Here is a 21,723-nt window from a genome sequence, read left to right on the forward strand (position 1 = left end):
GAACGCGAAAGGTATGACCACACCTAAGGGGTTATATTATATACCACCCAATGGTCAATGAGAATTGGAGGAGCAAATCTGTAGAGGGACAGCAGTCAGCTGCAGATAACATAAGATTGTGATAGTAAGAGATTTTAATTTTCCACATATTCACTGGGAGTTCCATACTGTAAAAGGGCTGGATGGCTTGGAGTTTATCAAAGGTGTTCAGGAAAGTTGTCTAAATCAATATATAGAGGTACTAACTAGAGAGAGTGCAATACTCATATCCTATTAGGGAATGAGACAGGATAGTTGACAGAAGTATGTGTCGGGGAACATTTTAGGTCCAGTGATCATAATGCCATTAGTTTCAAGTTAATTATGGAGAAGCATGGGTCTGGGCCTTGGGTTGAGATTCTGAATTGGAGAAAGGGCAATTTTGAGGAAATGAGAAAGGATCTAGAATGTGTGGATTGGGATAAATTGTTTTCGAGCAAGGATGTGCGAGGCAAGTGGAAAACCTTCAAAGGTGAAATTTTGAGAGTACAGGGTTTATATGTTCCTGTTAGAATCAAAGCCAAGGTTAGAAGGCATAGTGAACCTTGATTTTCAAGGGATATTGGGGATCTAGTTCGGAAGAAGAGAGAGGTGTATAACGGGTATAGGCAACATGGAGCAAAGATGTACTTGAGGTGTATAAAAATGCAAGAAAAACTTCAAGAAAGAAATGAGGGTAAAAAGAAGATGAGGTTGCTTTGACAGACAATGTGAAGGAAAATCCTAAGGGTTTCTACAGGTATATTAAGAGCTAAAGTATAATAAGGGACAAAATTGGTCCCCTTGAAGATCAGAGTAGCTGGCTTTATGTGGAACCAAAAGATATAGGGGAGATCTTAAATGTTTTTCCATCAGTATTCAATCATGAAAAGGGCACAGAGTCATGGGGAGTAAGGATTAAAGAGGAGGAGGTGTTTGCTGTCTTAAAGCAAATAAGAGTGGATAAATCCCCAGGACTTGACAAGATATTTCCTGTAGAAATTGCAGGTGCCCTGGCAGAAATATTTAAAATGTCCTTCACCACAGGTGTGGTACCAGAGGATTGGAGGGTAGTTCACGTTGTTCCATTGTTTAAAAAAGGCTCCACAGACAACTCCATTTTAAAACACTTAGTTAAAATATGTATGATACCTGTGGAGGCTCTGGTCTGAAAAGGGGAGGTTAGTCAGGAAGGTTCAGACACTAGGTATTCATGGTGAAGTAGTGAACTGGATTCAACAATGGCACAAGCCAGAGATTGGTGGTGGATGATTGCTTCTCAGATTGGAGGCCTGTGGTGTGCCTCATGGATCGATACTGGGACCATTGTTATTTGTCATCTATACCAATTATCTGGTTGATAATGTGGTAGATTGGATCAGCAAGTTTGCAGATGATTGGAGGTGTTGTGGACAGCGAAGAAGGCTTTCAAAGCTTGTAGAGGGATCTGGACCAGCAAAAAAAATTGGGATGAAAAATGGCAGATGAAATTTAATGAAGACAAGTGTGAAGTGTAGCATTTTGGAAGGACAAATCAAGAAAGGACACACACGGTAAATGTTAGGGCAATGAGGAGTGCAGTAGTGGTGTCGCAGATGGATAGGGCTGGAAAAGCTTTTGGCATATTGGCCTTTATAAATCAAAGTATTGAGTACAGGAATTGGGATGACAAAGTTGCATAAGACATTGGTAAGGGCAAATTTGGAGCATTGTGTGCATTTTTGGTCACCTAACTACAGGAAGGATATCAATAAGATAAAAAGAGTGCAGAGAAGATTTACTAGAATGTTGCCTGGTCTTCAGGAAATGAGTTATAGGAAAAACGTTAAACAGATTAGGACTTTATTCTCTGGAGCATTGAAGAATGAGGGGAGATTTGATAGAGGTATTTAAAATTATGAGAGGGATAGACAGAGTAAATATAGATAGACTTTTTCCACTGAGGGTAGGTGAGATACAAACCACAAGAAGGGTTAAGAATGAAAGAGGAAAAGTTTAGGGGAAACATCTTCACACAGAGAGTGGTGGGAATATCGAATTAACTTCCAGCTGAAGTGTGAATGCGGGCTCAATTTTAACATTTAAGAGCAATTTGGACAGGGTTATGGATGGGAAAGGTATGGGGGGCTTTGGACTGGATGCAGGTCAATAGGACTAGGCAAAAATAAATGGTTTGGCACAGACTAGAAGGGCTGAAGAGTCCTGTTTCTGTGCTGTAATGTTCTATGGTTCAATGACAAGAGATTTAAAGTCAGGCCCTGGGGGATTTACCCTTCTAAGATACTTTGAATACAAGGGTTCAATATCTTTTTCAGTCAATTCCTTGTTGGATTTGTCAAAAAATTTTTAAGGATTTACATTTGAGTATTTGGAAGCTTTTATGGAAAAGAAAACTGGCTAGAATGTGTTTGGAAAAAGTGATTTGGAAATATGAATTAGGATGTTTGCAACTTCCCAATTATAAGCTCAAATGAAATTTATTAATGGGATGCTTGATTTAGATAAATCCTCAGCTTGGGTTAAAATAGAAATGAGTAAAATAGGAGAAAACTGGACGCAGGATTTTATTTATAAATGGAATTCAAAATTGTTAACAGGAATTAGAGATATGACTAATTATGAAACATTTGATTTAACTATGGAATAAAATAGATTTTAAAAGGTTTTAAAAGGTGGAAAAGGTTTGACTTCTTGAAAAATTATTTTATATCAAAATAGACTTCTTCCTTTTTCTATGGATAATCAATTTTTGAGGATTTGAAGTTGAATGGGGATTAAGAAAATAGAAGACTGTTTTGAAGCTGGTAAATGTATTACTTTTCAACTTACGAAGGAAAAATTTAATGCCTCAAATAATACTTTTTTTTGTTATTATCAGGTTAAGGCTTTCTTGGTTGATAAGGTATACTACCAAGATAGAATGAATTAGAATTATTGATAAGTAAGGGTAGTATAAATAAGTTTCTTTCGGTTATGTATAAATTATTTCAAAAATCAGCTCCTAAGTTAGGAATTCATAAATCAAGATTAAGATGGGAGGTTGATTCAAGTAGACAAATGGATGAAAATAATTGGATGCAATTATATAAGGAAAACATAACAAAAATTATTAATGTTAAGTATAGATTGGTTCAATACAATTTTCTCTGTCAATTATTAAAATTTGAACCCAACATTATCAGATTTATGTTTTAGATGTGATCAGGAAGTTGGTTTGTTCTTGCATTCTACTTAGGAGTGTCCTAGAGTAAAACTTTTTTGGTTCGAGGTAAAAAAAAATTTGGAGAAAATATTAGAGATAAAACTCCCGCAGGATCCAATATTATTTTTGTTGGGTAATATTAAAGTGGTCAAACCTAAATTAAGATTAACTATGTTTCAAATTGAAATTTTACGATTAGATTTTGCTGTTTCTAGGAAGTGCATAGCCATTACTTGTAAATCAAATATAGACTTAGGGTTGTGAGAGATGGCATGCTGAATTGCATTCTTGTATTCCACTTGAGAAAATAACTTATAATCTACATAATAAGAATCAATTTTTAAAAAAATACAGAGCCCATATTTACAATATGTTGGTTTGAAAATTTGAAGCCCATCCTGTGGGTAACCCTCAGTTCCATTGTTAATTGAATTGAGACATATTTCTTTTTGACATTCTCCTAACTTTTCTTCTTTTTCTTTTATTTCTTTGATACTTTAGGGGAGAGTTGGTGGGTGGGGAGGGGGGAGTGGGAAGGTAGGTGGGATGATGGGCTTTTTATACATATATACATTTGTACTTTTTTTTAGTTTAATTGAATATGTATACATGGATGTGGTTTTTAAAATTCTTAAATAAAATGTTCCAAAAAAAAACATGCTCTGAAACTGCTAATGGTTTTTTTGTGATCTGAATATGGTGGAGGTCATCACTACCCTTTTACCACAATTCCTCAGCTTTCCTGACCTTCTCCTCAGAAAACGCAGTCGTCATTGTGACAGAAAATGGATGAGTTTTCTCCCCTGAGTTCAATCATTTAAGTGAAATGTGCAGAATATTTTGTCTTGGTAAAATCCTATTCTGCTTGATTTTTCTTATCTTGCACTTGACTGCGACAGCAATTTTTACCACAATTCCTTGCCCCATCATGTTGATTCAGTCAAACAATTTCAACCCACCTTCTCTGCGTGCTTACTGTCCTCGCGCATTTGGTCAGCCTCATCGTCTTCTAAGTATTGTCCATTGTTCAGAACCCAGGCAGCTGTCCTCTCCACTGGTGACATGGTGGCAGTCTCCACTGGAGACTGAACCTGCAGTGAATCGAGTGAGATAAGCAGCTCAAACTTCCACACAATGTCAGAGGATCATAAACACCATCAACCTCACTCCCTCTTCAGGACTATGCATTGGCAGCAAACAAGGAAGAAGGAACGTGGCAGAATGTAGTGTTCATCACTTGCTCAGATGATAATCATGAAAGGAAATCTCAATAGAAACAGCAAAGAAGGGAAGGGCACACATCTCCTTAGAACCTAGGGGTTATTGGTGGCAGCAGCAAGGAAACATTGAAATTTTGTCCAGCGTGCCATTGAAGCAAAGAATCATGGAACATCACAGCAAAGACCCATCTTTTACTGCCTACTTCCATTGACCTGTTCCCCAACCATAGCCCTCTATATCCTTACCATCCATGATTCTATCCCAAATTTTGAAATCGAGCCCGCTCGATTCACCACTCCAGCTGGCAGTTCGTTCCACTCTCACCACTATCTTCATGAAGACGTTGCCTCTTATGTTCCCTTTAAATATTTCCCCTTTCACACTTAACCTGTGTCCTCTAGTTCTTGTCTCACCTAACATCAGGGAAAAAGCATGCTTGTATTTGCTCTTGTCCATACCCCTCATAATTTTATATACCTCCATCAAATCTCCTCTCATTGCATTGATATTAACCTTACATTTCCTCACTGTTTTTTGTCAATCTTTGGGGGAGTGGGGATCTGTGATGGATTGAAAAATGACAGAATGCTTGGGCTGGGAACAATATTTTCTGCTCTCTCAAACCAAGTAGAATGGGGTACAGTACAAAATAGTGCTGTGACTTCACATGTGGATCAGCATTGCTTTTGCACCAGTGGACCATTTCCCCTTCCTGCCTTAGAGACACATTCACATGCTGAGGATAGTCCTGGGCCAACATTCACCATGGGGTGGACACATGTCCCTATTCATCAAAATTGGTCCTGCGGCCATGCAGGTTCATGCGCCTGTGTTGAAAGGCTGTGTGATATTAAACTGCACAATCCCTTAAGAGATGGTGGGTGCATGGGGAGTTAGGGTGGGGAAGCAGACAGAATGGAACTCATCAGAGTGACTTCTCCTTGCTGCTCCCAGGGGACTCAGATTGCAGGGGAGCTGACATGGGGAGTGTGGTGCAGCGCCTGTTGCCTGATGGAACCAGCCTGCCAGCTCTCATGTTGGTGTTGGACAGCACTCTAGCAAAGACTGCCATCATTTTCATGATAGAGGAGCTCCCAGTGCAAGCCATTAACAGGACAGCCAGTGGATAACAGGGTCAACAGTGACACAAGCTTTGGAGAAGTTTCCTCACTACAAAACACACAGCATAGAGAAAGGCTGTTTAGCCCATCTAGTCCATGCTGAACTAGTATTCTGCCTAGTCCCATTGACCTGTACCCAGACCATAGTCCTCCATACCCCCCCATCCATGTTCAGATCCAAATTTTTCTTAAATGTCAAATTCGAGCCTGTATTCACCACTTCAGCTGGCATCTCATTTCACCACTATCTGTGTGACGAAATTCCCTCTAATAATCACTTTAAACATTTTACATTCAGCCTGAACACATATCCTCAAGTTCTTGTCTCACCTAACCTCAAATGGAAAAACCTTGTTGCATTTACTCAATCTATAACCCTCATGTTGTTATATGTAGCTCTATCAAATTTCCCTAATTCTCTGACACTCCAGGGAATAAAGTCCTCACCTGCCTTTTTGTTGCCAATGTGGAGCAATCCATGCTACATGCTACATATAGGTGAGGCTCCTCAAATTTTCCTCCACTACTTTGAGGACTACATTGGTGTTGCTCCTGCACCCGTGATGAACTCGTCAACTTTGTTGTTAACTTCCACCCCGACCTCAAATTCACTTGGTCCATCTCAGGCAACACTCCCCCTTTCTCAATCTCTCTCTCTCTCTCCCTCTCGAGAGACAAACCCTTGACACGCTTGACAAATATTTACTACAAGCCTACCAACTCCCACAGCTACTTTGACTACACCTCTTTACATCCAATCCCCTGTAAAGATGGGGGTTAGGGTTAAGGTCAATTCCTTGGTCTCTGTTGCATCTGCTCCCAGTTTGAGGTTTTCCAGTCCAGAACATCCAAGATGTCTTCCTTCTTCAAAAAACATGGCTTCCCCTCGACTGCCATCAACTCAGGGCTTACTCGCATCTATTTCCCACACATCCTGCACTTGCTCTGAACGCAAGAAGGACATGATTTCACTTGTTCTCATCCATTATCCTATCAGCTTCTACATCCAACAAGTCCTTCTCTGTCATTTCCACATTTTCCGCCACCTACAATGTGATCCCACCACTAGGCCTATCTTCCCCTTTCCACACAGACTACTCCCTCTGGGACTCTCTCATCCACTCATCCATTCTCATTGATTGCCCCCTCAGTACCTATCCCTGTGCCTGCAATAAATGCTACACTTGTGCCGGCACATCCTCCCTCACCACCACTCAGGGCCTCAAACAATTCTTCCAAGAAAAGCGATACTTCATGTGAATCTGAGGGGTCATCTGTTGTGGTTTAATGGTTGGCCAGTCGGAGGACCCGTTTTATTGCAGCAGACAGAGCGAAGTTCTGTTGCAGACTGGGAGATCAATTAATTGAGTACCTTCGCTCTGTCTGCTGCAATAAACGGGACCTCCAAGTGGCCAACCATTAATATTCTACACCCCATTCCCACTCCAACATGTCTGTCCATGGCCTTATGCACTGCCAAACCGAGGCTACCTGCAAATTGAAGAAGCAACATCTTACAATATATTCCAGGGATGGCGAAACTTGCTTAACATAAGAGTAACAAACAATAAACTTTGGAAGTTTGAGAGTCGCGATCACGTGATCGCAACCATGCTGACTAAAATTACCACTGTCAGCAGTGGTTGGTATGATTCCTGTCTCAGCCACCTTACTGTATATGCTGTTGTATAGGATGACAATGTACAAGACTACCCTGGAATTTCCACCTAAAAGGCAGCCCCCCAAAAAACAAAAATCTGGCACTTACTGCTGACCAGTGGATGCTATTAAAAGCAAATCACATTATTTTAATAAAAATTATTATTTAAAGGTTTAAATTTAATTTTAATATTGTAAAATAAACCACTGTCGGCTCCAGTGGCAGGTGACTTAAAGCCAGTACAGAGCCGACAGCACTGGATCCTGCAGAGGAGCACTGAGACTTCACAAATAACTAACAGGGCATGCTCAGGATTTTATGTTGGAGCCAGCAAGAAGATGCAGTGGAGTTGCAACTTCATTGTCAAGGTATGCATTTTAGACTCTTTGTATAGGACGACCCAATTTAAGATAAAAATTTGAAGTTTAGCTAATCGTCCTTTACAACGGCATATACGCTACTGTCGCGAGCCGCATACTATATGTCAAAGAGCTGGATGTGGCTCGCGAGCTGCTGTTTGGCCACCCCTGGTATATTCTGTCTGGGCACTCTCCAACCAGATGGCGTTAACATTGATCTCCAGTTTCTGTTAAACCCCTCCCTTGTCTCTTTCATGAACCCTCTGCTCCAGCTCCCCACTGCCCTTTCCTTTGCATTCAGAGAGCTACCCCTCCCCCAATCACCTGTTTTTTTCTTCTACTCTTCCACCCGTTAGCCTGCACTCCTCTCCCTGCCCCCTTCCTCCTTCCGCTCCTGTCTGAACCTGTTTAACCTTTCCCCGTAATTCAGCTCCTCACATCATGGCAACAGAATTGTGAATCTTCTCTGCTCTCTTTTTTAATCTTATTGATATCTTCCCTGCAGGTAGGTAACCAAAACAACACACCGTACTCCCAATATGGCCTCCTCAATGTCTGGTACAACTTCATCATAATATCCCAACTCCTGAACTCAACAATTTTGAAGCCAAGAGCTTCCTTACCTGCTGTGTTTGTTGTTGCCTGTGCACTGCCCGAACTTTGGGCAGGGGACTCTCTCCTCTTGACGATGTTGATGGTTGGCGTGACCGGTTTTCACTGTGTGGGGGTTCGGGTGATATCGATGGCAACCCAGTCATACTCCCTGTGCTCCTCTGCGACGCGCTGAGCGGCAAAGAGCGGGGTGCCTTCGCTCGCCCGCTAGACCCCGACAGCTCCGTCCTGCGCAGCTGCGAAGGCCCCACGCTGTTCTGCCGAGGCAGTGCCACGGGCACGTTATTCCTGTCTGGCACGGCATGCCGCTTGGAGAAATCCTCACTGTGTGCGCTGCGCTTGGCAAAGTCCTCAATGCTGCTGTTACTTGGGCCACTCAGCTTGCTGATCAGCTCTTCGCTATTGGTGTGGCTTCGAGAGCTGGTGGTGCTCAAGTTCTCCGAGCTTGAGTCCATGCCGGCTCTGCCACTTGCTGCTGGAGGGTTGCTCAGCTGGTAAACGGGGTTTTGGAAGGACAGAGGCTGTAGGCTACTCTGTTGGCTCAGGGCTGGATGTAAGGGTCTGCGGACCTGAGGGGCACTCTGCGCCCCACTCTGCACCTCCCGAAGCTGCTTGATGGTTGCCGTCTGTGCAACTGAGGCCTGGCTGCCAGGGAGCCTCGCTGGCACACCGGGCACTAATGGAATGCTGTCTGTACCCTGGGCCACAGGGGTGCTCTGCAGATCAACAAGTGACACGCTCCTGCCGTTATGGAGGGCGGGCTCTTCCTCGTCTCTGTCGGAGTATGTCATGCTGTGCGTGGAGGCTGGCTGACCTGCGAAGTGTTGCTTGCTATGGAACAGTCCCTCCACGTTCTCTTGAGTCGGAGACTGCAATTGCTGCATGTCACTGAAAAGGAAAATACACTCTTTGTTTGCCTAATAACACTCCCTCACAAATCTGTTTCCCAATTTCACTTTTCATTTACATTTATTCTCCACCCAAATCTTAATTTCCTTCCACCAGATATTGTTGATAACTCACTGATCAAGGTGGTGTTTAATTGCAGGCAAGAAGATCGAAGGGTTGTCTGTGCTTTAGTCTTAGATTATTGGAATAATTTCAGAGATGAGAGGGTTAGCTTCTGAGATTGAATAGTTTTGGACTGACCACATCACAGCACCAGTGACCTGGGTTCGAATCTGCCACTGTCCGTCAGGAATTTGTATGTTCTCCTCATGATCTGTGTGGGTTTTCTCTGGGTCCTCTGGTTTCCTCTCTCCCTCCAAAAATGTATGGGTGTTGGTCAGTTGATTGGGTCAAATTGGGTTTCATGGACTGTAAGAGCTTACAGTATTGTTAAAGTTTTTAAAAAAAAGGTAGGATCAAATGGAAGCATAAAACTGTAAAGGAATAGATAAGGTAGAAGCCACAAGGTTTTTCCACTGGTAGATGAGACAGGAACTAGGGGACAAGACCTCAAGATTCGAGGGCGTAGATTTAGGATGGAGATGAGGAGGAACTGGTAATCCCAGAGAGTAGTGAATCTGTTGAGTTATCTGCTGGATGAGGCTCCACAGCTGCAGCCTATCAAGGAAGAAATCAGAGAGAATTCAGAGCAGAATATGCCTGTGCTTAGCAAAGGATGGAAGGCTAAAATCTGCACTCGAAGATGTTCAAGCATCATTTGGGATTCATTACGACAAAAACAAGAAGCTGATGGCAAATATCAAGTGTTCAATTTTGCAGAAGGTCTGGACAGAAGAGAACATGCAGGAATGAAATTATATAAGAACTAAGGAACTAAAATAGGCAAAACAGTTAACAAGCAGCATTGGGTCACATGATTAAACCCAGTGTCATAAATTTGGGACAAATCATGGGATGGAGCCCAAAATGGGAACTGGGTTCAATCCTCCATTCACTACCATGGTGAATCTGTAAATTAAAAGGCAAAGGAGGAAGGAAAGTTTTAAACATTATCTTGCTTTAGTTTTTAATCATCTCCAAGTGCCTTTATTTTTAAAAATCTGGATAAAATCTGTCTAAAGCCGTTAACGTGAGAAGAGCAAGAAATAGCAGAAATCTGCTTATCATTTTTCAAACCACTTCAACTGCAGGGATGGTACTGCAAAGCTGGAAAACCGTGGGGCCATTGTTAAGGGACTAACCGAATAATTACATATCATTGGAAAAAATTCTGGAAGAACTGAAACCAATACTCAGATATGTATGGTTCAATAGAGGTCAATCTGCGTGGGTTTATAAAGGGAAGATCACATCTGACCAACTCGATTAAACGTTATGAGGATGTTTCATGGAGGCATGGTGTCAGAAAAATGTCTGTGCATGAATTGTAACAAAGGAAAGGGTTCAGGAAAGCTAATGGGGTCCATGAGAAAGTGGCAAACGTCACTCAAAATTGGCTTAGCAATAGAAGACCTATGGTTTTGTGATGAGACGACTATGTGCTATGTATTCCGCAGGTCTTTTTTTTGTTGCAGGTGTCAATGGCTTGAACTTAAAAAGTATGCAGAGGATGCAGAAGTTACAGGGTGGTTGGAGCAAAGGAATAGAAACACTGCAGAGAGATACAAATGATCTGGTCATGATAGGAAAAAGTAGCCAATGTCCAGTGAAGCTTGTGGTAATGTATTTAGGAAAGCAAACAAGGCCAGACAATGCACAACACATGGTTAGGCAAGGTAACACTGCAGCAAAAGATCAGTGCTGATCTTACAGTGGGGGTGGGAAACAGGAGCGAGGTGTTGAAGAGCATTTCCTTGCTTCTTTACTTACAAAAGAAGGATGAGCAGGGGACTTTGGAAATCCCAGTGTATGTGGATAAGATGGTTAAAAGGGCATTTTATTGGCTCATTCACAGGATTTTAAACTTGATCTGCACATAATTCCAGAGAGAGAGAGAGAGAGCAGCTGCAGACGGATGTGCTTTTACGAAGAAAAGGTGGTAAAAGGAGACTGAGGGCAAGAAATGGTTAATTGTTCCTAATCTCATGACAACAGAAATCATTTTGCCCACAGAGACCATTCCAGCTCAGTCCCATTCATACACTGATGGCCCAAGGCAGTGTGAGAAAGACCTCTCACCCTTAGCAGAGCAATAAGTCAATGGGGGCCACAGATTAAGTTCAAAGAGGGAATGATGTGAGGGTGGCAAGGATCTGGAACTCGTGATACCTAGATTACCCATTCCTCTCCCTCTCCCCTCCACCTTTAAATTCAGGTGCCTGTCTGTTTTTGCTTATACCTTGACAAAGGGCCCAGGCCCAAAATGTTGGCTACTCTTTGCTTCCTGAGGATGCTGAGTGACCTGCTGGGTTTCTCCAGCACCTTTGCATGTTGCAATCAACCCAGTGTCTGCAGACTTTCTTTTTAAACCCACTCCTTTCCTATCCAAGCTTTTTAAATGTTGCAATGATATCAACCTCAACAACCTCCCCTGGCAGTTTGTTCCATTTCTTGTGTGGAAAAAAACCTGCCCGTCACATCACCTTCAAATTACACCTCTTTTACCTTTAACCTACACCCCCATGCTTTATACTTTCTCATCCTAGGAGAGAAACTGTGGCCATCTTCCTTTTCTATACCCCTCATCATTTTGCAATCCCCTGTGAGGTCACCCCTCCTACAGAGTCGGCGTCAGAACAAATCTAATTGGGGGGGCATTAGGATAACCGCTTTGGGAGGGTGGGCATAAAATGCTGATCGTGTGGCAGTTTTGTGCACTGTTCGTGTTCAGGTGGGGGGGCACAATAACTCATTTTGGGAGGGCATGGCCCTGTGAATGCCCCCCCCCACATGACGCCAACCCTCCTCCCCCTGATAACCCAGCCCTCCCTTCCAGGCATTTGCATCCATTATCAGCAGCTCAAGTTTTGTTGTGAGAGAGGGGATAAGAAATAAAAGGGGCAAAATTCTCTGTCCTCCTCCTCTCGCTGATCACTTGCTTTGAAGACAAAATAACTTGATTTTGACAACTAATCCTAAATTGCATTCTAACAATTCCCTCCCCTTCCATCTGAAACTTGATAGCTTCTGTGCTGTATTGCAATTTGGGGTAGATAGAACTCAGCAGTCTCTTCCTATGGAAATGGTTTCATTGCAAAGGAAATGGAATTTTCTGAGGACCACAGGCAGCCAACAGGCACTGCAGAGGTGAGTGCAGAGGGGTGTGGGGGTGGAGGGATATCTGGTGACAAATTCCATTCCTACCTGTCATTTGGATCCTCGAATATCCGCTGCAGTCCAGAGGACACGCTGCCGCTCACATTTGGGGAAGAGCTGACGTGCTCGCTGAAGCGGCGGACTTGCTGCTGGATCGGCGTGGGGCTGGTCAGCGACTTGGTGATGTCGCCGAGTATGCGCGGGAGAGGGCCGAGCTTGGCCACTGTCGCCTGCAGAAACGAATTTTCACCCTGGTTGGACGGTTGTCGTGGAAACATCCACAAGACATTGGGTGGAGGATGGCGCGAACGGACCGGAATGCAGATGTGCCGAGCAACATGACCCGTGATGACCATGGCGAGGAAGGGAGCAGGACAGGGAAACACAGAGGGGAGGAGAGGAGAGAAAGGGCACACAAATAAATTAGAAACAAAACCAAGGTAGCACAATGTGGTCTCAAAGTGTTCCACAGTGATGCAGCATTCAAATATACGAAACATGCAAAATAAATGCATTCAATAATTCAAACAACTTGAAAGAAATGGGTGCATCCACCCAGAGGGAGGGAAGGATGGTTGGGAAGGATTCACAAGCAAATGAACAGACTGAAAAATGAGAGTAAAACCAAACTGCTGATACATGCAAATAATTGTCATGCTCACTTGATATTCAAAATGTTAATTAATACTTCTACTTATAAGACAGAAAGAATATGCAGTGAACAATGGATTTCAGCCTTGACAAAAAGAAAGGTGTTCAGACTGAGCATTCAACATGATGCTACTTTTGGTTAAGGTACATCACTTAACACAGAACATTAAAGCATAGTACAGGCCCTTCAGCCCACGATGTTATGCCTAACTATGTAAACCACAACAATTTAACCCTTTCCTACCTCACACATACAACTCTCCATTATTCTGACATTCAAGTGACTATCAAAGAGTTTTTTGAATTTGCATTTGTATCAGCTTTTTCCACCACCCTTGCCATTGCATTCAAGGCACCCACCACTCTCTGTGTAAACAAACTTACTTCTAACATCTTCACCAACTTTTCTCCTCTGAAATAGATGCCTTCTCATATTTGCTATTGTCTCCCTGAGAAAAAGGTGCTGATTGTCCACCCTACTTTTGCCCCTCATAACCTTATACAGTATACAAAAATCATCACCTCTAATCCTTTCTCACTCCAGAGAGAAAAATCCTGGCTTGGACAACCTTGCCTTTACCAGGATATTGCCTCTAATCTAGACAACTTCTGGTAAATTTCCTCTGTTCTCTTTCCATAGCATCTACATCCTTCCTGAAATAAGGTGACCAGAAATTAATGTAATACTCCAAGTTGGTCTAACCAGTGTTTTATAGAGCTGCAGCATTACCTTACGGTTTTTGAACTCATTCCCTCAACTTATGAAGGCCAATACACCATACCACTTCTTAAGATTAGAATTAATGGTTCTGTGATTATGTACAAGGACCACACAGTATCTTGGACCCATTACGATTAAGGTGGTGATACAGGAGTATCAAAATCAGGACTGGCAGGCTGGGAAATAGCTTCTTCCTGGAATCTGTGAGATTGATGAATAGTATCTAAAACTGAGTAAATCATGCCAAAATATTTATGTATATTTATTTTGTGTGTGTGTGTGCGTGTGTGTGTGTGTGTGTGTGTGTGCGTGTGTGTGTGCTTTGTGTGTGTGTGTGTGTGTGTGTGTGTGTGTGTGTGTGTGCTCCCCTACTTATGATGGTCTGACTTGTGATTTTTCAAAGTTATGATGGTCCAATAGCGTGACTGTTACTATTTACTTTCATGTAATATGTTAAAGTATGGTCATCCCAAGCATCGTTGATCATTCCAACAAACATTGATAATTCCTCCAAGGTGAATTCTTTGTAGACTCCTTGGTCAATCACTTCTTTTAGTTCAGTCAGAAAGCTTACAGGTACTGATACAGCATTAATGGGAGATAGTGGGGCAGTGGGATCAATGTGGGGAATGATACAGTACTGTCAGGAAGGTGTGGGGCTTTGGGATCAGATTTGGGAATGATAAAGGATTATGGAAAAGAGTTGGGCACTGGGATCAGTGTGGGGACTGATACAGCACTGTTGGGAGAGAGCGTGGCAGCGGGATCAACGTGGGGACTGATACAGCATTGTCGGGAGAGAGCGGGGCAGAGGGATCAGTGTGGGGACTGATACAGCACTGTTGGGAGAGAGCGTGGCAGTGGGATCAGCATGGGGACTGATAAAGTACTGTCGGGAGTGACTGTTAAGAGTGAAGAACAAATGGATCAAGTATCCTTATGCATGAATGACAAAAAGTTAATAGACAAGTGCAGTGAGCAGTTTAGAGGGCAAGCAGCACAAAGGGGCTGGATTTTAAAACATTGGGAAGACTTGTTCCAATTATACAGGACATGCATGGATGAGGATGCACCTGGATTAATACACACAGTTTTGGTCCACTTCCCTGAAGAAGGATACAGTAGCAAAGGAGACAACAAAATAAATGCACCTGGTGAATTCCCGGATGGGAGGACTGTCCAATTTTTGGCGATGAGTAAAAATAATGGTGACCTTATTGAAAGATGTAATATCCTGAGAGCATGACAGAGTAGATGTTGGGATGTTTTCATTAGTAGGAGGGTCATGAATAAGTGAACATAATTACAAGGGCCAGTCACTGAAAGAAGAGGGGCATTGAAACTTCTCTTTACAATGGGTGGTAAATCTCTGGAGTTCTCTGTTTACGAGAGGTCATTAGAAGTAATTAAGATTGCGATCCCCACATTTTTGAAAAAAATTGGGGACTTTTGGGCAATGGCACAGAAAAGGTGCTGAGATCAGTAATGAATCAGTTATTTCTAGAACTGCAGAAGGATGTGGCTTTTTCTGAAATGGTGCAGAGGAGATTATCTGAATGATGTCTGACTCCAGTGGGACAGGCTGGGCTTCTTTTACCCTGGAGCAAGGGAAAAGCTAAGGAATGAGCTGACAGAGATGAATAATATGAGGCATTGATGGTGGTCACAGATTCATCATCTCATCCCCACCCATTAGCCTGTTGCAAACATATTCGTTGTGACAGTATAAAGTTAAATAAGAAAATTTGTAGACGCTGTGATTGAGTTTCTCTGACAAAAAGTTTGGTGAAACTTAGCAAATCACAGTGTTCTTTATGTAGCAAAGATAAAAGGCCTTTTAATGGTGTAATCCCACATTAAAGCCGGCTTTAAAAAAAGGTGAATTTACCTTTTTATGGAGAAGGCCTATCAGGCTGATCCAGCATTGCCTTCATAGAATAGCATCAGGACTGTATTCTGGAGCTGAGGAAGGCGGGGCGAGTGGTGCAGTAGCACCGCCCATCGCCGTGACGTCATCCATACATGCCAGCAAGTGAAAAATCAATATAGACATTCCCTCCCACCCAAAATAACAAAAAACCTTTGCCCTCACTAATATGAAGAGAGTAATGATGTGAGTGATGTGAGTCCTAAGTATCTGAACACAATGAGAGCCTTAAAATTCACACTCCTGGGCTGCAGGTTGACAACATCATCACCATGTCATCAGCCTGCTCCTTTGCAGCTGCTTTCAGAGGCATTTCCTTCATGAAGGAGGTGGAGAGAGTCGCTCCACCTCTGAGTGCACCCCCCTAGCCAGATTGGAGTTCGCCTGCTGAATCCATCCTCGGTGTTTTCTTTTCCACTATAAAAAGCTTAGATACATAACCAACATTTCAGGCCCAAGCCTGAAAAGTATGAGCAAAAAGCAGGCAGGAATCTGAATAAATAGGCGGGGAAAGGAGCACAGATCTACAGGCAAGAGGATATGGGTGGGAGGGCTCTAGAGAAAAAAAGCTGATGTTATATTAGGAGGGGTTAGCTCTCGGAATGGAGAGGGAAGAGGGTGGAGAGCTGGAGGAAAGGAGACAGGGAAGAGATAGGGAAGAGAGGGTGACAGGGTAGTGGCCTATCAGAAATCTGAGAAGTTAATGTTAATACCATCTGGTTGGAGAGCTCCCAGTTGGAATATTAGATGCTGTCCCTTCAATTTGCAGGTGGCCTAAGTACACCTGAGGCTATGGACATGGATGTCAGCTCAGAATCGGGACGTGGAACTGAAATGATTGGCCATTGTTGCAGAGAGAGCGAAGGTGCTCAATGAAACCATCTTGCGGTCTGCGTCTAGTCTCTCCTATAGAGAGAAGACCACAACGGGAGCACCGAATGCAGATGACTCCCACAGATTCACAAGTTAAGCATTGCTTCACTTGAAGGACAGTTTAGGGCCCTGAATGTTGTTACAGTATTGATGTGAGTCCCTGTGCGGACAAAGTTCCCCTCTTCACACTAAGTACACCCCCTCCCCCCAAACACATTGCAAGATGTCACCATTTAACTCAATAGGATCAATTTCAAATTGACTCAACTAGGAGTCAACAGCTACAGTAGAAGACCTCTTCTCCCAAGACCTTTCCCTAAATGTCACAAGCTGTCCCAACTTAGATGATTTCTCATTTTTTTTCCTTCCAAATTGCTGAGTCCAAGATCTACAGCTGATTACCAAACAGCACAGCTTCTGTGCAGCTGTTCTGGAAGGTAGAGGACCTTCAGAATTCTCTGAAGTACAACATCTACAGGTAATGCAGACTGGATTTCAGTCATCTACTGATGAGGAGCAGTGAAATGCATGGAAAGTGCTTTCATACAGGAGAAAGAGGTGCAATGATATGGTGATAGTGACTCTGCAATGGATGGGCTGCCAAATGTCCAATCATGTGGCCTTCTTCTCACTGAATTCTGACTGCTTGGGTTACCTCCAAACTTACACGCCTTCTTCTATACTTCCACCTGACAACCTCCACCACTCCTCTTCCTGACTCCATCCACCCATCACCCCTCTCTTCATCTGATTCCATCTATCGCCTGCTGGCCCCTGCCTCACCCTTCCTTCTCACCTCTTTAGACTGGCTATCTTCTGCCTGAGCTCTCAATACTGATGCATGTTTTTGACTCAAAACATTGGCTTATCCCTTTGCTTCCATAGATGCTACCTGACCTGCTAAGTTTCTCCAGTAGTTTGCTTTAGCTCCAGATTCCAGCATCTGTACTTTCTTCAAGATGCAGCGATAAATTTGTTTTGAAAGCTTGACGTCTAATCCAGAGTACAGGAGTAAGACACAGTAAAGAACTGCAGTATTACAGAAAGAGATCAGTTGGGACAGAGCAAAGGCAACATAATCATACTTTTGTCAGGTTCATTCAGGAGACTGATAACTGGAGGAAAAAAATGTCCTTGAATCTGGTGGTGCGCATTCTCACATTCATGTATCTACTTCCCCGTGGGAAGGGGTAAAGAGAGTGTGGCCCAGTTAGAATCATAGAACATTGCAGCATAGAAACAGGCCCTTCAGCCCTTCCAGTCTGTGCTGTACTATTTTTCTGCTACCTACCTGTCCAGATTCTTCTTCAATGTTAAAATTGAGCCTGCATTCTCCACTGCAACTGGCAGCTCATGTTACACACCCACCACTCTCTGTGTGAAGTTTCCCCTAAACATTTCTCCTTTCACCCTTGACCTATTTCCTTTGATTTATACCTCATCTTCAGTGGAAAAAAACTACCTTTATTTACTCTGTCTATCTATCTCAAATTTTAAATACTTCTCACAAATCTCCCCTTATTCTTTTATGTTTCAGGGAATAAAGTCCTTAACTATTTAACCGTTCCCTGTAACTTAGTTCCAAAAGTCCTAGGAATATCCTAGTAAATTTTCTCTGCACTTTTTCTATCTTATTGAAAATTTTCCTGTAGTTAGGTGACCAAAACGGCACACAATATTCCAAATTTTCCCTCACCAACATCTTACAACAACTTTACCATAACATCCCAACTCCTATACGCAATACTTTCATTTATGAAGGCTAATATGCCAAAAACTCTCTTTACAACCCTATCTACCTGTGACACCACTTTCAGGGAATTATGTATTGAATTCCCAGATCCCTCTGTCCTACTGCACTCCTCAGTGCCTTACCATTTACTGTGTATGTCCTTTCTTGGATTGTCCTTCCAAAATGCAATACCTCACACTTTATGCATTAAATTCCATCTGTTATTTTTCAGCTCATTTTTCCAGCTACACAAGATCCCTCTGCAAGCTTTGAAAACCTTATTTACTGTCCACAATGCCTCCAATTTTTGTGTCATTTGCAAACTTGCTGATCCAATTTACCACATTGTCATCCAGATCATTGATATAGATGACAAACAACAATGGTCCCAGCACCAATCCCTGAGGCACACCACTAGTCACAGACCTCCAGTCTGAGAAACAATCATCCACCACCACTCTCTGGCATCTCTTGTATAGCTAATGTCAAATCCAGTTTAGCATAAATACCGAGCACCTAAACCAGGGGCTGGGCAACTTTTTTTTTTAAATTCACATTCCACCTTAAGTAATCTCTATGCCATAGGTGTTCTGTGATTAGTAAGGGATTGCTTAAAATGGTACGTGAGTGGGAAGGGAGGGTTGAGAATCACTGCTCTCAACATAATTGTTACTGAAATATTTTGCTTGAGAAAAATTGTCATTGGCCCATTTCCTTTGGAGTTAAGAAACCATGCACATAACGAGTCAATTAGGTACAATTAAAACAGTGGTTTCAAACTTTTTCTTTCCACTCACAGACCACCTTAAGAAATCCCTTACTAATCACAGAGCACTTATGGCATAGGGAATACTTAAAGGGGAATGTGAGTTTTTTATAAAAGCTTCCCCTTGGTTAAACCTTCCTGACTAATCTCCCATGTGGGCCCTTGTCAAAGACCTTCCTAATGTTCATGTAGACAATTTCCAAAGCCTTTCCTTCATCAACTTTCTTGATGACTTCCTCAAAAAGGTCTATAAGATTGGTTAAGCACAACCGACTACGCATAAAGCCATGTTGACTCTCCTTAATCAGTCTCTGGCTATCCATATACTTGTATATCCAATCTGTTAGAAACCCTTCCAATAATTTACTGACATCAGATTCACTGGCCTATAATTTCCAGGGTTAATTTAGGAGTGTTTTTTTAAAACAATGTAACAATGTGAACTACCCTTCAATCCTCCGGCACTACTGTGGCTAAGGACATTTTAAGTATCTCTGCCAGAGTTCCTGCAATTTCTACTCTTTCCTCCTTCAAGGCCTGAGGAAATATCTTGTCAGGCCCTGGGGATTTATCCATCTTTATTTGCTTTAAGACTGCAAGCACTTCCTCCTGTTTAAACTGCATTGGTTCCATGATCTCACAGCATTTTTCCTAACTTCCCTTGACTCTGTTGGGAAGAATCTTTAAACGTGTTTGCTGTTTTTCCAAGGTAGTGGGAGTTGTCAATGGAGTCAGAGCAGGGGAGCATGTGGGAGAACCTGATCCATGTTCACAACCCTCTGCAATTTATTGCGGTCATGAACAGAGCTGTTCCCGTCCCATGCAGTGATGCACCCTGAGAGGATGCTTTCAATTATACATCTGTGGAAGTTGTTGAGGGACGTTCAAATGTCCTCAGGCTTCTGAGGAAGTAGGGGCTCTGATGCACTCTGTGTCTCCAATTAATTGTAGTAGAGCTAATTCTCAAAGCCAAGTCCTATTGTATCACTTTAATCAGGGATAACTGGAAAGAATTAAGCTCAGCAAAATTATTTCATCACCTAATATATCACCATGCTTACTAATTAAAACATTTTTTATTTTTATTGAGTCCCAAAACTCTGCTTTTTAGATTCAGCTAACAGAAAGACTGGAGATTACATGATTCCTCTGGGAAGAATTGCATTTTACCTCATTAAGTAATTACCATTCTTATCAGTTGCACAGTATCATTTATCCACCCCACACTGCTCTCAACCATATCGTACCATGCAGAGACATTATTGAAAACAGTTTCCCAACCTAATGAAGCAACAACATTTGCCTCAACGCCAACTTCCGGATTAATCAGAAAAGTGGACAAATGTATTAAATCAGCAGTAAAGTATTTAAAAACTTTGGTAAAAATAAAGGTTATTAGGTTAAAAAAAAACATTACATTTAGGATTAAAAACATCAGATGTTCAAACAAGTTCAAAATTGTGCCTTAATTACAGTATTTAATGGTTGATAATTTAATCAGTGTGAAGTACCTTATCAAGCTGTGACACCACTTCCCAGAGCAATGAGTGCAGGACAGAGAGCTCACGACCTAAATCGATATATCCTTCAAATCCTGGTGTATTGGATATTGTGTCAGGGTTGGAGATTTCCAGCAGAAAACGCTTCATCCCACTCCACTCATGTTCCAGAAAATCATTCATAAATGCCATGTACTCTTCTTTGTTCCCAAACCTGTGGAAATTAATGTAAGTGAGTGTAGGATGAAGTGCTGACTGTCTCAGTGGGAAATGACAGATGGCTTTCAAGATCAGTACAGCCTGTGTCACATGGTCAACAATGCCTTGAACTAAAGCCAGGTAAATATCCATTCTTAACAGACTTTCTGTGGATCCAATGACATGGCTGGAATGTAAAGAAGATCTAGATTTAACATTCCAATATATTACCAGTGTCCTCACATTCAGGAAATTGGAAGAGTCAGGAAGCCAGACAGGGCCTTTGGCCCAACTCGTCCACGCTAACCAAGATGGCATTCTTTGCTGGTCTTATCTGCCTGCATTTGGTCCAGATCTTGAACTTTCTCAGCCTTTCCTATCCATACATCTGTCCAAATGCCTTTTGAAATGCAATTGTACTCACTTCCACAGCTTGCTCTGGCACTCTTTTCAGATACAGACCACCCTGAGTGAAAAGGTTGCCCCTCAGGTCCCTCTTAATACTTCCTTCTCACCTTAAACCTATGCCCTCAAGTTCTAGAATCACCTACCTCATGATTTTAGAAGCTTCTATCGTCACCACGCCCCCCCCCCCCCCCCCCCCCCACAGCATCCTATGTTTCAGAAAGTAAAGACCAAACCTATCCATTCTCTTCCAATAGTCCTAGCAACATTGTGGGACGTCTCTTTCACACCCCCTACAATTTATTGGCATCCTTCCTGCAGCTGGGCAACCAGAACTGAACACAGTACTCCAGTTGTGGTCTCACCAACGCCTTGTATAGCCGTGTCATGAAGTTCCAAATTTTGTAAACTTATACTGCAGCCAGAGATGCATATGCCAAACACATTTTTCACTACAGTGTCCTTCCAAGTGCCACTTTCATAGACTGAGTTAACACACTTCTTCAACCTGTTATTATAATTAGCTCCTTCAACATTTACAATAAAAAAATCTAATGCCCTCAATGAAATTTATTCACACAGATATTCATTTAG

The 21,723-nt window shown here is 42.4% G+C and overlaps 1 protein-coding gene across 11 annotated transcripts in view; it reads right to left on the reverse strand.

The window, feature by feature from the left end:
* The window catches only part of rasal2 (RAS protein activator like 2), a 512,219-nt gene that overhangs the window by 29,032 nt on the left and 461,464 nt on the right, over nucleotides 1-21,723 (reverse strand). For 9 of the 11 annotated variants that reach the window (XM_069937678.1, XM_069937682.1, XM_069937684.1 and 6 more), the window contains 4 exons: nucleotides 20,539-20,740; nucleotides 12,406-12,608; nucleotides 8,205-9,081; nucleotides 4,180-4,311 (listed from right to left, as the gene is read on the reverse strand). In XM_069937678.1, the coding sequence (XP_069793779.1) occupies nucleotides 4,180-4,311; nucleotides 8,205-9,081; nucleotides 12,406-12,608; nucleotides 20,539-20,740 (1,414 nt within the window). The remainder of the gene's footprint in view (nucleotides 1-4,179; nucleotides 4,312-8,204; nucleotides 9,082-12,405; nucleotides 12,609-20,538; nucleotides 20,741-21,723) is intronic. The other 2 variants (XM_069937683.1, XM_069937680.1) reach the window with 1 other exon arrangement.

Source organism: Narcine bancroftii, chromosome 5, assembly GCF_036971445.1.
Source record: "Narcine bancroftii isolate sNarBan1 chromosome 5, sNarBan1.hap1, whole genome shotgun sequence".
NCBI lineage: Eukaryota > Metazoa > Chordata > Chondrichthyes > Torpediniformes > Narcinidae > Narcine > Narcine bancroftii.